The following is a 13,756-nucleotide window of genomic DNA, read 5'->3' on the forward strand; positions in this document are numbered from 1 at the left end:
TTCGGTTTGTTCAATATGTACAAAATCAAGAATTATTTCAAACAAGAACTTGGAAAGCCTAAAGAAAGTTGTTTTTTTTTTGTGTGTACATATCTGTTGCATAATGAGCTGTTCTCAAGAAACTTTATAAATTTAGGTTTTAGTGTACATCATGCCAATGGATAGCATAAACCAGCATTATTTATATTTTTAATGAGAAGATTTATTTTTTGCATGTCACAATATCACAATATGGTTACCCGTCATTTCATGTAAAAAGTGAAAGCTTCATGCAAAATGTTGCAGTATCCTGACACCAGATTATAAAGAGCACATTGTTGTCACGTAAATTTTAGGTACTCCTCATTTGTTGGAATGTTTGGTGCATGTCTAATGCAAGATGATTAAAATTTTATTAATCTTCAATAAGAATAATATAATATATTTATTATTTTGTTGTCTTCTCACCTGACAGTGTGTAGTCTGGTAGGTTAGAGCAAAGACAACCCACCATTGTAATCCAGAAGACCACAGTACAGCTCTTCTGCTGTGAACATGTTCAAATCTTGTTCAGATATAGGTTAACTTCTTTGATGTATTCTGAATTGTTAATCGTTTTCTTCCATCTTGTATTAATAATATTTATATAAAATATATGTATTGAATTTTATATTGATTCTAGCCATATAGTATATTTTCTCAGAAAGTTACTTAGACAGGGCTTCTTTTCTCTATTTGTGTTGTCCTGTGTAGGCAGGGAACTCATGACAGGCTGACCCCCTGTCCAAGGAATCTACCAAATCTCATCAACTAGACTCTAAAACCTGGAAAACAAAGAGGTTTTGGACAATATTGTTCAGTAATGCAAGACACATGAACCTTAATTTCTGTGGAATTAAGGTTCTTTCATTGGCCCATAGGCACAGTGCCTAATTTATTAAGCACAGGGGCCTCCTTGACTTTACTTTGTGGTTTAGTGTGAACTGTTTCATTTATTTCAAGTTCTCAAATTATGGAATGTAACTGTGCTGATAATTTCTAAACCAGAATGCAGGGCAAAATCATGACATAAAGATAGCTAACAGATGATTTGAAAATGTGGCACATTTCAGATATTTGGGAATGACTATAACAAATTAAAACCTGATTCAGGAGGAAGGTAAAAGGAGGCTGAACCTTTTTGCTTCTTGCCTGTTGTCTAAAAACATAAAAATTAGAACAGATTTTCGCAACCTGTGGTCCACAAACAGACTTAAATTAAATTGAATTAAAAATTATCCAACCAATACAAATTAAAATTAAATAAGCAAGTAAAAATTAATTATATCATTCTTTATATGTTTAATAAAGCTTAAAACTTTGCTCAAAGATGATTCACTTTTAATAGTTTACTTCCAGTTTAATCAGTTATGTTTCCAATTGCATACAAAACATGCTTTTAGATTTATTATGTTATAAATGGCACAGTCTGTCCCAAATGTTGGTAATTCCACATAGGTTTAAAAAATAGGCCTACATAACTTAGTGGTCTGTAGAATTTTTTCAGACATTTTACTGGTCGTTGGACTTAAAAAGGCTGAGAAACACTGAATTAGAATATAAAAAGAAGTACATCAAAGGCTGTAGTTAAATCTAAAAATATGCCCATAACTAACAGCTTATTATCTAATGCTTTCTGGATATCCTCTATGAAGGTTTTTGTTGCCGTATTGGTAGGTTTCTTCTCTCTGAAGCCATTTTGAGCCCCAGATATCATGTTGTGTTCAAGTAGGTCAGTACTCTTTTTATATATTAATATTTCATGAACTTTGAAAAGAACTGGAAAAATTGAACTTGGTCTATAATTGGAGATTTCTTGTTTTCCTCCTTTTTTGTGAATAGGCCGAACTTTTGCAATCTTCATCAAATTTGGAAAGGTTCCAGAACATAATGAAGTGTTACATACAAAGGTTACTGGTTTACTGCTATACTGAATACTTTCTTTCACTAACCTTTCAGCTATTTTGTCCCAGTCAGCTGAAAATTTACCCTTTAGTTTCTTGGTTACATATAAAACCTCTTCTTCAGTAAGTGGAGCAAGAAACATGGAATTAGAGATTAATATTTCATTATTAAGAGTGTCATGACCAAATTTACAACCCTTACAACAAAATCTTATCAACATCTTCTATGAAAAAAGCATTAAACTGATGAATATCCTGGGGATTTGAAACTAACATGGAGCCTATTTTTAAAGAATCATTTTGATTTGTTTTTTTTTTTCATAATCCCCTGATTCCTTTTTTATTATTTGCCATGTTGCCCTGGTATGGTTTAGTGACCTTGAAATAACTGCCATTTTCTCTTTTTCATGCTTCAGATATCACTTCCTTAAAAGTAATTTCGTATTTCTTCATATACAAGTAGTTCAGTGTTTTACCACTTCTCCATTTGATATATGATGGGGTAAATCATTTATATATAATAAAATAGGAGCAGGCCCAAAATAGACCCTTGAGGTATTCGAGTTTTGTATTCCTCAGTGTAGAACTGTACCTATTCATAGAATATTTCTTGTTATTAGAGGTTATTTCTACATACTGAGAATGCAGTGTGGGATAGGATTTTAACCAAACATTAATTTTCCCTCTTATTCCATAATGATCTAATTTTTCAAGAAGTATATCATGATCAATAATAGCAGCTGCAAATGATCGCCTGTACAGTCCCAACAAAGGATTGACACGCAGATATGGCAGACTTATTTTTTCTGGAACCCATATTGATTTTCCGTTAAAATCTTAAATTTAATAATAAAAGACACCAATCTGTTATACCCTATTTTTTTGACAATTTTTTGAGAATATACATAACAGATATAGGTCTGTAATTACTAATTTCATGTCTATTACCCTTTTTATAAACAGGTCTAATTTTTTCAATTTTCAATAAATCTGCAAGTATGCCCTAATTTATGGATTCATTAAATATGAAATTATGTGTTTTTTTGTACATGTGATACATGCTTTTACTAGAAAATCAGGAATTTCAGCAAATTCTACAGAGGCTCTGCCTTTTAATTCGGATACTGCTGTAACTATTTACATAGCGTTTGGGTTGCAGTCCACTACTTTTTGTAATGATCTACCACTACCTTTACTCCTATTTTCCTCAACTAGTTCTACCTTATCAATAAAGTAAGAATTTACAGTATCTGCCACCTTCTGAGGGTGAGTTATTTTCTTTAAATTATTTTGTAACTGATATATCCCTTAACTTCCCATTTTTTTTATTAACTAACTGCCACATCATTTTAGTTGGGTTTGACACACTTACTATTTGTTTGTCTTTTTTTTCTAGCTTCTGAGATAAGAGTTTGACCTCTTCTTTCACTGTTTGTGGTGGCCCTTAGATCAGCACCTGGCTTTATGATCCTCTGGACTTCAAAATCATTGTCCAGGTTGTACGTTACCTTGGATGCACATTCTCTTCCATGGCATCCCCCACGATTAAAATCCTATGCTGCTTCTTTTTTGGTGATGTTTGGTTTTTGTAGTGTTTTCTTACTTGTTGATTCTCGGCTGAATTAAAGACCTGGGTTTCACAGACTTCACTATTGCAAGGTAATTTGTAGCGATTATTTATGACGGGTATTCTATAAATGTTTTCCCGTCTACCATTGGCAGTTCTCTTGTGCTTTCCGGTCAGTACATCAGTCCACTTTGGTTCGATTGAAGTTTGTTCACTAACGGTTTCACATAAACTTTCTGCTGATATAACCTCTTTCATTGACGGTCTTACGGATTTTGCTGAAGCGTCTTTTAAATTCTTTACATAACAGCTTGATTATGAATTTAGATGAACTCAACTCTAGTAAAGCTTCTTTTAACTGGCTTTCTAATGTGACACAATTATCACATCTATGAACATCATAAGCTTGGTCATGACTAAATTGGTCGGAGCAAGAATCAAGCAAGACACCAACTGCAGCCATCCTGAACTTATTCATAAATAACTGATATAGTTCATTTACATTCTTTTCCAAGTAAATTTCTTCCCATAATTCATTATTTAGCATGACTGAACTTTAGAGAACTGTCTTTGCAGTACCCTTTTTAACTCTATATTTTGTGTGTTTATGTCCACTTGTAGGATCTGGGCTAGGTGGTCAGAAAAACCCATATTTACAATCTCTATATAGTTCTTATTAACTGTATATTTGCAACCATGACATCCATCAAAGATTCATAACTACTGGTAACTCTTGCTGGTACAGTAACTGTATTTATTAAATCATAAGATACCAGTATATTTTCAAGTGCCTGTACCTACTCATGATCCTGGAGGTTTATATTCCAATCTCCACAAATTAGTTTTTTTTATGTATTCTGTCAACAAGTGCTCCTGGTTTGTCCAAAAAATATGAACATCACTGTGAGGGGATCTGTAAATACAGATTAATAACCATTTCAATGCTACAGTTTGTACTGCAGATATCTCAAAGTGCTGTTCACAGCCTAGGTTATTAAGAAACGTGATTTTCCTAGTATTTAACTATTTGTTAATAAATATACAGGATCCTCTGTTTTTACAACCCTTCCTACAAAATTTACTAACCAGTAAAAAATTATTAATCTCAAACAAGTCTAGTTGGGCTTCTGCCAACCAATGTTCTGTAAAACACCAGGCATCTATACTTTGTAAACTAGTATTTAAGAGGACTGATAATTCCATATGATATCATGTAGAATTGCAAATTTATGATTTCTTAAATTCAGCTTTACTCTCCTTTCACATTTTTGGCTATTTATAATTTGTCTAGATCTGTCCATAAAAAATCTGAACTTTTTATTGGTATTTTACAGAGTCGTTTTGGCTGAAGCTCTGTTCGATTATCAAGCTTGAAATCATCTCTTCCACGCTCATTATTTATTGTGTATTGTATATGCCTTCCAAACATGAGATATTCTTCACCTGTGATGTTTCACAGTTGTCTGAATGGATCCAGTAAATTTTTCTTCTTTCCATTTAATTCCAACTGAAGTGTTTTTCACATTTGCGATATTTTTGCACCATAACTTCTTTACCTCTCCCATTTAAATGCAAAGCATGAATTGTATATAATTCCAGACAATATTATATTTAAGCATCCTGTTGCACTCTACATGATAAATGATACAAAATCCGTCCCAAGTGCAAACAATATATAAAATATGTCCTTGATCTTGTTCTCCTCTACACTACATGTTTCGGCCTCTAACGGCCATCATCGGGTGTATACTCTTACGTAGAGGAGAACAAGATCAAGGACATATAATATATATTGTTTGCACTTGGGACGAATTCCAGACAGTTTTCCACTTCAAGAAAATGAAAATTTTCAAAACCCTTATTATAATTCATCAGCTTTCTACTGAAATTTTTTACCGCACTGTTTACACGGGATCTCTGCTTGAGGTCATGGTTATAAGGAACTTTTATTACACCCAAATCTGTGTGATTCTGCCTAATTACACGGTCACTCATTTGCTGGAGACCATTCTCACCTTCATTTTTCTCTACATCGCGACCCCCTCCCCACACAATAAACATGTCTTTTTGTGAGCTCACAGTTCAATTATCTTAGTAGTTATCTCTTTGATGTTTGACCCAGGTTAGACTATGCCTTTGGAGTTCATCTGCCATACCTCTCGCGTGGCCAACACCCATCTTTAGGACTCTACTACCACTTCCCCTACTATTCTTCTCACCAGTTACCATTTGACCGTTACATAGAAACCACGACCACAGGTGGAACACTTCTTTTCATCAGTACCACTCAACTGCTGAGTCTTATTTCGAAAGCCCAAAGGGCAGACTGCGCTATAGAGACTTTTACGCATATGTGAAAGGCCTGTGACTAGACAACACAATGTTTTGATTGATTATTTAATATACAAAGAACGTTATTTTTACAATATAGAACATAAGCACAAACAATAAAATTCTTTAATATTATAAACACAAATGCATTACCTCCACAATAACTGTACTCTGTTATATAGAACATAAGCACAAACAATAAAATTCTTTAATATAATAAACACAAATGTACCTCCACAATAACTGTAACCTGTTAGTTCTTGTAGCGCGCAACTAGTTGGGCCGTGGCGCCACTGCCTTTCCTCCCTTGCCCTAATGATAATATGTACGCACATTTTTCTTGCGTCACGTACAAAACGGACACACTTCTTTTTATCAGTAGCACTCAACTGATGCTTGTCTGCTGGAAGGCACAGACATCGCAGATATTCATCGCATTCTCTGCAGAAACTGAACAATTAGCTGGCTCTGATCCTCTATCATCGTCTTCATTGAATCAATCTCCATCTGTATTTCGGCACGGCATTGTTCTTGCAGCTCGCTTATCTGTTTAATTGAATGCATCTCCTTATTCAATCGAGCGAATCGCTGTTCTTCCTCGTGCACCATGTCTACCACAACTTTCATCTGTGAGACTAGCCCAGTACTCTCATGAAACAAAATGCTCATGAGCTCCTGTTCTGTTTTGCCTTCCCTACGCCACCACCGTCGATATATGTAACGTGGGAGATAATACAACACATTAATAATGAAGACTGGGATGAGCTCGAAAATCAGCGGGGCAAGGAGTGTCCACAAATTCTGGAGTTCTGCTGGTGTGCCCCATCCTTGAAAGTCCCAGGACTGCGCGGATTCCATTTCTTCTGCTGAGGCGATGGTCCCGACTGGGATTGTTTCGGATGCTGGAGCTGGTTCTGGCGGTGGAGTTGATTCGGGTGCTGGAGCTGGTTCTGGCGGTGGAGTTGATTCGGGTGCTGGAGTTGGTTCGGGCGCTGGAGCTGGCTCGGGCGCTGGAGCTGGTTCTGGCGGTGGAGTTGATTCGGGTGCTGGAGTTGGTTCGGGCGCTGGAGCTGGTTCTGGCGGTGGAGTTGGCTCGGGTGCTGGAATTTCTTCTAGTCCTGCAGTTAATTCGGGCGGTAGAATCGGTTCGAGTGCTCGAATTTGTTCAAATGCTGAATTTAATTCGGGCGCTGGAATTAGGTCGGATGATTGTAATGAGGGAAAGTATCCTCCTTTGAAAATTCCCGCAGGAATTGCTAACATTGCTATGCTGAATACGGTAATTAATATACTCTTATTTGTCTCCATGTTTTGTTTGCTTATATCTGTAAGCTTGAAAGTAAATAGATCTCTTTCCTGTTTCTTCGTCACAAGGTCTTCTGACACCAGTTATCTCCTGTTCGTCACTGTCTTCTCTCTGGCTTCACAATTCGCACTCTCACTCTGGATACCAAGCACATACTGGCTCACACCCCCCTCAGCCGGCCTTTTATACTGTTCTCTGCTGCCACGTAGTCACAGCCGTCACAGCGGTGTCCCCTGTTACGTGTCAGTGTGAAGTGCTGTTACGTTACCGTGCGGGGTGCCACGTGGCGATGGCGCTGTGTTACGTGGCACAGGCAGCGGCTCCTATGCTGTTACAGTGGTCCCATATCACAGCTGTTCTGCTGTTACGTCATCGCTTGCAATGAGTGTTACCGCGTCGTTACAGTCTTTTCTATGTCATTTGGTCACTATCATACATATAACTTTAGGCCAAGACTACTACTACCAAAAAGGATGTCTGTAGAAATCATGAATAAACCCAAAAAACAAATCGTTTAATTAGTGATTTATAGTACCGGCTGTATCATATTTTAGTCACTGTCATAACCACACTTTTAAGTCATGACGTCAGGTGCCAAAAAGGATAATCCATATAAATTACGAACAAAAATAATCAATGAACTGAGCAATTAACAACTTTAAGGCACGACTTCGGCCGCTAAAAAGGAAATTCGTAGAAAAGATGAATAAAAATAATCACTAAATTTTGCAATTAATATTTATTTATTTATTTCGTCTCTATAGATCATTGTTACATGATATAGGACAAGTCAGTTATTGTACATTGGCTGATTACAATAAGAGAATAAAGTTGCAATACTCAAAATTGTTTACAATAGATTACAGTAGATTACAATAGTGAAGATTTCAAATAGTGTGAGGTGGAATCCATATTAGGTCCCCTCGGCACGTCGGCTTCCATATGTCCTATTGTACCTGTACTGGTGATAATGCTTATGGGGAATTTGATGCAATGAGGAATAAGCTATGTTCTCTGCAAGGTTAAGTGACAACTAGCTTTTTTGGAGGGGTCAGCGTTTTTATTGGTCATTGTGTCGTATTCAGGATAGAATATATATATATTTTTTAATTTATTGTATAGTTTCGTCTTTCAATTACTTTGTGGTGGGGGATGCCTTGATTATACGAATGCGCCCAGCACTTTGATCTCGTGATGGTCGTCAGCGGTGGTGAAAGCGTCGTAGGTTATGTTTTTCTTTTTTAGTTTTTGCTGTCTTCGCCGTAGATTCGCAAGGAGGAATTAAGTATTAACTTTGCTATTTTAATTAATCCGTCACGTGAACATACAGAATTTATTGTACTAATGCTTTTAAATGGCAGTATGTTATTTGGACATATGCATTAAGTGGAAGTTCATGAATAGTTTTTGTATTTACGAGCACCATTGTTTTGTTGTCGTTAATTTGTGTTTTGTTCAACTGTGCAGTTCGTAACTTAGATCACTTAGATCTTGTAACGTAGTATAGGGCGTATAGGGTTATTACAGTCTGTTTATAACGCTTATAAACGCCGGTTTATAACACTATATTATCGATTACATGTTCGTTGTGGAGGCAGGTAGGACATAACTTTGGAGATCAGTTGGCATTAAAATGTCTGTGGATAATGCGTCCTTCTCGGTTGATATTGGAGGTAAGAATAGGTTACTTAAGTCCCATAAAACATTCATGTAATTTGTTTATTTCTTTGCTGTTTTCCCCACTTGACCTTGCTTAGAAATGTGTTTTGCATGCACTTTTTGGTTTCAGTTTTCAAGCACTACACAAAAATATGTTCCATTTAGTTTTATAGCATGGGAGACTGAAGGAATAGAATGTCAGGATATAGATCAGGACCAGTGTAGGTGATGGGTGTGAACACAATAATGAACGTTTCAGTTCGATTAATGCATGGAATTTGTTGATTAACTGAGCAGTTGTCAGATTCTCAAGAAAAACTCTGCACAGTGCAGGTGGCTTTTTCACGGGAAGGGATGGGGCATCCTGTCATGATTTGGTGTTCGTGAAATTTAGCCAGTGTAAGCATAACTGGAGTCAGCCCAATTCTTATCCTCACAATTATTTTCTTAGCAGTTTTTATGAAGAGTGTGGTCGTCTGGGCTGTAACACTGTGTAGTTTCAAATAAAAATATTAGAGCATAGAAGGCTGTTCCCTTTATATTCAGTGCCATTAGAATATCTAGTCCAAAATGTTGGCCTACCATCTGCAGAATTGTCTCTTCCTTTGTGATTTTCAAACCAAAATTTGGTATGCAGGATTTGTGGTTCTCATAGTGGTGGTAATGAAGAATTCTGTCTTCTGAGATATCTGTGTAGTTGGTTGAAAGTCAACCAACATTTCAGAGGACATGTCACCATCATCTTCAGGGGTGAAGAATGAGCCAAACAAGAATCCAGCATGAAACTATTGATTCTGTAGTGTACTGCTTGTATGAATGAAAAGTCTTAGTGTCTGTTCTCTGTTCTCACAATCCTTCCTTTTTGATTTCTTGCCAGCTCTTTCCTTATGTTTTGCTGTTTTTCAGTACCTGGCTGAACCATCTTGTTCAGGGGCATCCCATTGCTTTCAAATTTTAATTCTGATGCCCTTCTCACTACCCCTGTTTTTCTTCCCCTTTTCTTGTACATGGCAAGACCTGTTTCTCCTTCCACTATGTTAAATTTTGAACTGCAACTCCTCTGAGAAATCTGTTTGTAATTATATTTTTCCCTTTTTTAATTTTCAGTCTTTTTATGTATTCTTGAAGTGTGCAATATTTCTTGTCTATATAAGCCTTGATTTGATCACCTTTACAGAATTATCTAAAGCAGGGGTCTTCAAACTTTTTGAAACGCGGGCCACATTAGGTAATTCAGCACTTTCAACGGGCCGGATAAAATGAGAAATTAATAACTCTAGGTATATGAGTTTTATTGAAAGCACATAATTTCATAAACTAAATACAAAGTACGTGAGAATAAATTATCGTATATTAATGACAACAGACAGTAGCAGCAAATGCTCATATTTTCATCACAAATTATAATAAAACAATTAATGTGAATGATGGAACTCTTTTTGCATTCTTAAAATCTGATTAAACTGAGGTTCAAATTTTGAAACACTAATCACAAGTAGCGACTTTAAATGTTCATCAGTTAAATTTGCCCTGTATTTCGACTTGATGTACGTCTGGGAAAAAGTTTGTTCACACAGATACATCATCCCAAAAATGGAGATAAATTTACAAGCAAATTTCTTTAAATTTGGAAATTGCTCAGAGTTCAGAAATTTATAAAAGTCGATCAAATTTCTTTCCCTGTATTTGTCTTTAATATATGATAATTTTCTTGAAATTCAGTAATTTCCACTTGAATTTAACTTGGGACATCTGCAGCATCACAGTCAAACTGATTTTGAAACAATCTAATTTCCTGAGCACTGGCATCCAAATCAGCAAATCGCTTCCGAAATTGTTCTTTCAAATCTGAAATGACTAAATTTGCAAATGAGGAGGGAAATTCTGTTTCACCCTTTTTATGCAACACTGCACAGTATAGCAAATGAACAAAGTTACAATTTTTCACTTGGCTTTCCAGAAATATCAACTTTGCTCTGAATGCCTTGATAAGTGCAAATAAATCACAGACTAAGTTATTTTCACCCTGCAACTTTAAATTCAATTCATATTGTTCACCAGATCAGCAAATGTTAATTTCCAAAGCCACTCGGTATCTGATAAAAGTGGTTTGTGGTGATTTCTGTCAGTAAGAAATATATCAATTTCATTCCTGAACTGAAAGAAGCGCGAAAGAACCTTTCCACAGATAAGCCATCGAACTGCAGTATAATATGTCAGGTCAGTAAGCTTGGAATTACATTCCTGGAGAAAAGACCGAAACTGTTGATGGTTAAGTGCATGACAGCGAATGAAATTAACGATAGAAATAACACGTTTTAAAACAGAGCTCATATCAACGTGTTTTGCACAGCGTGCTTGTTGGTGAATAACACAGTGAAGAAACATTGATATTCCTGCATCCTCACAAGCTTTTGTGATTTGGCCAACCAAACATATTTTTGTACCAGACATGTTTTTTTTCCTCCATCAACTGTCACACGCTGCAGACGGTTCCTGTCCAAATTATATTCTGTTAGTGTTTTTTGTATTTCTTTGAAGATATCTCCTGTTGTAGTGCCATGCATGCTGTGAAGTAACGCTAACTCCTGTGTGACATTAAGTTCATCGTCGATACCACGAAAAAATACTAATAGTTGGGAGGTATTACAAACATCAGTTGAAATCTATGAACAAGTATTTTTTTTACCAATACTCATTGGAAAATTAGTTCAGTTGGCTCATTTCTGCACAATTCTTTCGCGGGCCGGATAAAATCACATCGCAGGCCGCATGTGGCCCGCGGACCGTAGTTTGGAGACCCTTGATCTAAAGAATATGCATCATGAAGTTACACAAGAGCTTTGCATAGAAGGGTAAACAGAAAAACAGATCCTGCACCATTGTAATGTTAATATGATCTATCTGTGATTACTAATGACATATGCCAGTCATTACTGACTTTCTGCATTTTGATATAGCTATGATGAGTGATTGTTTCAGTTTTTTAATTGCTAGTGGGGTGGGACTAAGTCCCTTGCACTGCGGCCACTTCTGGCCTATTGTACCAGTCGCAGATGATAGGTGAGGGTGATTGTGGAGCAGTTGGCGGAATGAAAATTGGCAGGGGAAACCGAAGTACTCTGAGAAAACCTGCCAGTGCCACTTTGTTCACCACAAATCCCACTGGACCGCACTCGGGATTGAACCCGGGCCGCTGCGGTGGAAAGCCAGTGACTAACCGCTTGAGCTATGGTGCGGCCGATTGTTTCAGTTAAAGCTGGAACTTCCTATAATTTTTTCCTTCAGTTTCTAGGTCTTCTACATGTGTAACACTGCAAGTTAGTCTCCTCCCAAATTTATTTGTACTCCCCATTTGATGCACTTCTCCAAAACCTTTAAACTTTTCATATTTCTTAACCAAAATGTGTGCTTGCTTTCAGGCATGAGGGCAGAATACAAGACAAAGTCAGAAACATTTACAGAGAAAGATCTGAAAGGAAAGGAACCGTTTGTTCAGTTCAGAGAATGGTTTGAAGAAGCGTGTAAGCATCCCTCAATAATAGAAGCCAATTCAGTCTGTTTAGCTACTGCAACAAAGTAAGCATTTTGTCATAGTAGAGAGTTTCTTAATCAGGAGGCATGAAAATTATTACTCAGAGACTTGCAAAGGATATTTTTATACCGAAACCTTTGTAGTCAGTACATCACAGGATGTTAGTCAGCCAAGTATAGATGCAAGTTCCATGTGGCTCACTGTACTTCAAGACCCAAGTAATAGCAAGGAAGAGAATCTTCATGTACCTTGTTTATATTTTCCTTTTATCGCTCTGTTTGGAAGACCATGTATAATCAGCACACCTTAATACTAGTTTAAAGTAAACATAAAGCTAATTAAGTGCTACGTATGGGTGAGTGTCCATACAGCTTTGTGCATTCTTAACTCGGTCAATAGATGTAGGTGGTCATCTTCTTGCCTGGCTGCTTTACCCCTTAGAAAAGAGCCGTTGGATAGGAGACTGGGTGGATCCCAGAGCTGGTCCAGACATTATTAAGAAGGGAACAATCTCTTTCTTCTGCTGAGAATCAAACTCCAGCTTGTTGGTCATCCAACTTGTGGCCTCATTGTTATACCAACTGAAGCACCCTTGCCCAATAGTTCAAAGTAGATTTAATTTTTTTATAATGTGTATTGCGTGTAGACCTCAGCACTCCCTTCAGAACACAGTGAGTTTCTGAAGTTGACTGGATTCATCTATTGATTTTCTTTGTGTTAATTGAGCTCCCCAAATGTGAACATCTTTCGTTATTAGGGCACTGATTTTTATCTTTCACATTTCTTGTGAACGTCTTTACTGTCCTGTTTTTCAGATTCAGTAATTTTTGTACTATCATAAGCAATGTGATTATGAAAAACTACATTACCAAACGTTATGGCTGAGTGTGTAGAACCCCTGGTTCAAACTTTGGAAGTCTAAGGTCCAAATCTTGGTCCAGAGGCTGGCTATCTGAACTGAGTTCTGTCTATGGTTTCCTCAGTCCCTCCAGACAAATTACATACATAAATACATTACATTCCGCAGATCCACAGTAAGTCAGAATGACTGTAGGATGTGGAACAAGTCATACAAATACAAAAGCCATAAAAACAGTACAACTGAGACACAACAACAAAAAATATGTCCACATATATAAGTCAGTACTGTCAACTTATGCTATGTACATAACCTTTTAAAAGGACGAGTCGTTTTTAGACAGTAGGAATTCATCAACAGAGTAGAGTGAGTGTGTATTTAAGTATCATTTCAGTGTTAATTTAAATTGCCCCTTGTCATTCGTTACACTTTTAAGACTGGATGGTAACTTGAAGAAAGCAGTCTTCTGGGATTTGGCACCATGTATATGTGGTGTTAACCGACGTTTCGGAGGAACGTATCGCAGATTTCTTATATTTTTTCTTCTACCCTGAAGATGAAGCTTAACACATTGCAG

The 13,756-nt window shown here is 36.7% G+C and overlaps 1 protein-coding gene and 1 long non-coding RNA gene across 6 annotated transcripts in view; one reads left to right on the forward strand and one right to left on the reverse strand.

Moving 5' to 3' along the window:
• Positions 1-221: 221 nt before the first annotated feature.
• Positions 222-5,136, reverse strand: LOC117283053. Of its 2 annotated transcripts, none has more exons than XR_004514061.1 (2): positions 4,291-5,136; positions 222-526 (listed from the first exon to the last, which is right to left on the reverse strand). It is a non-coding gene; the product is annotated as an uncharacterized LOC117283053 (long non-coding RNA). The 2 variants fall into 2 exon arrangements; XR_004514060.1 differs by having other exon boundaries at positions 4,287-5,136.
• A 2,996-nt stretch (positions 5,137-8,132) lies between these two features.
• Positions 8,133-13,756, forward strand: part of LOC111874064 (pyridoxine-5'-phosphate oxidase) — a 26,203-nt gene continuing 20,579 nt past the window's right edge. The window contains exons 1-2 of one of the 4 annotated variants that reach the window (XM_033755316.1): positions 8,133-8,210; positions 12,206-12,364. In XM_033755316.1, coding sequence (XP_033611207.1) covers positions 12,210-12,364 — 155 coding nt within the window. In that variant the 5' untranslated portion in view covers positions 8,133-8,210; positions 12,206-12,209. Of the gene's footprint in view, positions 8,211-8,247; positions 8,800-12,205; positions 12,365-13,756 lie in introns of those variants that run through there. The other 3 variants (XM_023869238.2, XM_033755315.1, XM_023869239.2) reach the window with 3 other exon arrangements.

This window comes from Cryptotermes secundus, unplaced genomic scaffold (genome assembly GCF_002891405.2).
Source record: "Cryptotermes secundus unplaced genomic scaffold, Csec_1.0 scaffold1991, whole genome shotgun sequence".
Classification (NCBI taxonomy): Eukaryota; Metazoa; Arthropoda; class Insecta; order Blattodea; family Kalotermitidae; genus Cryptotermes; species Cryptotermes secundus.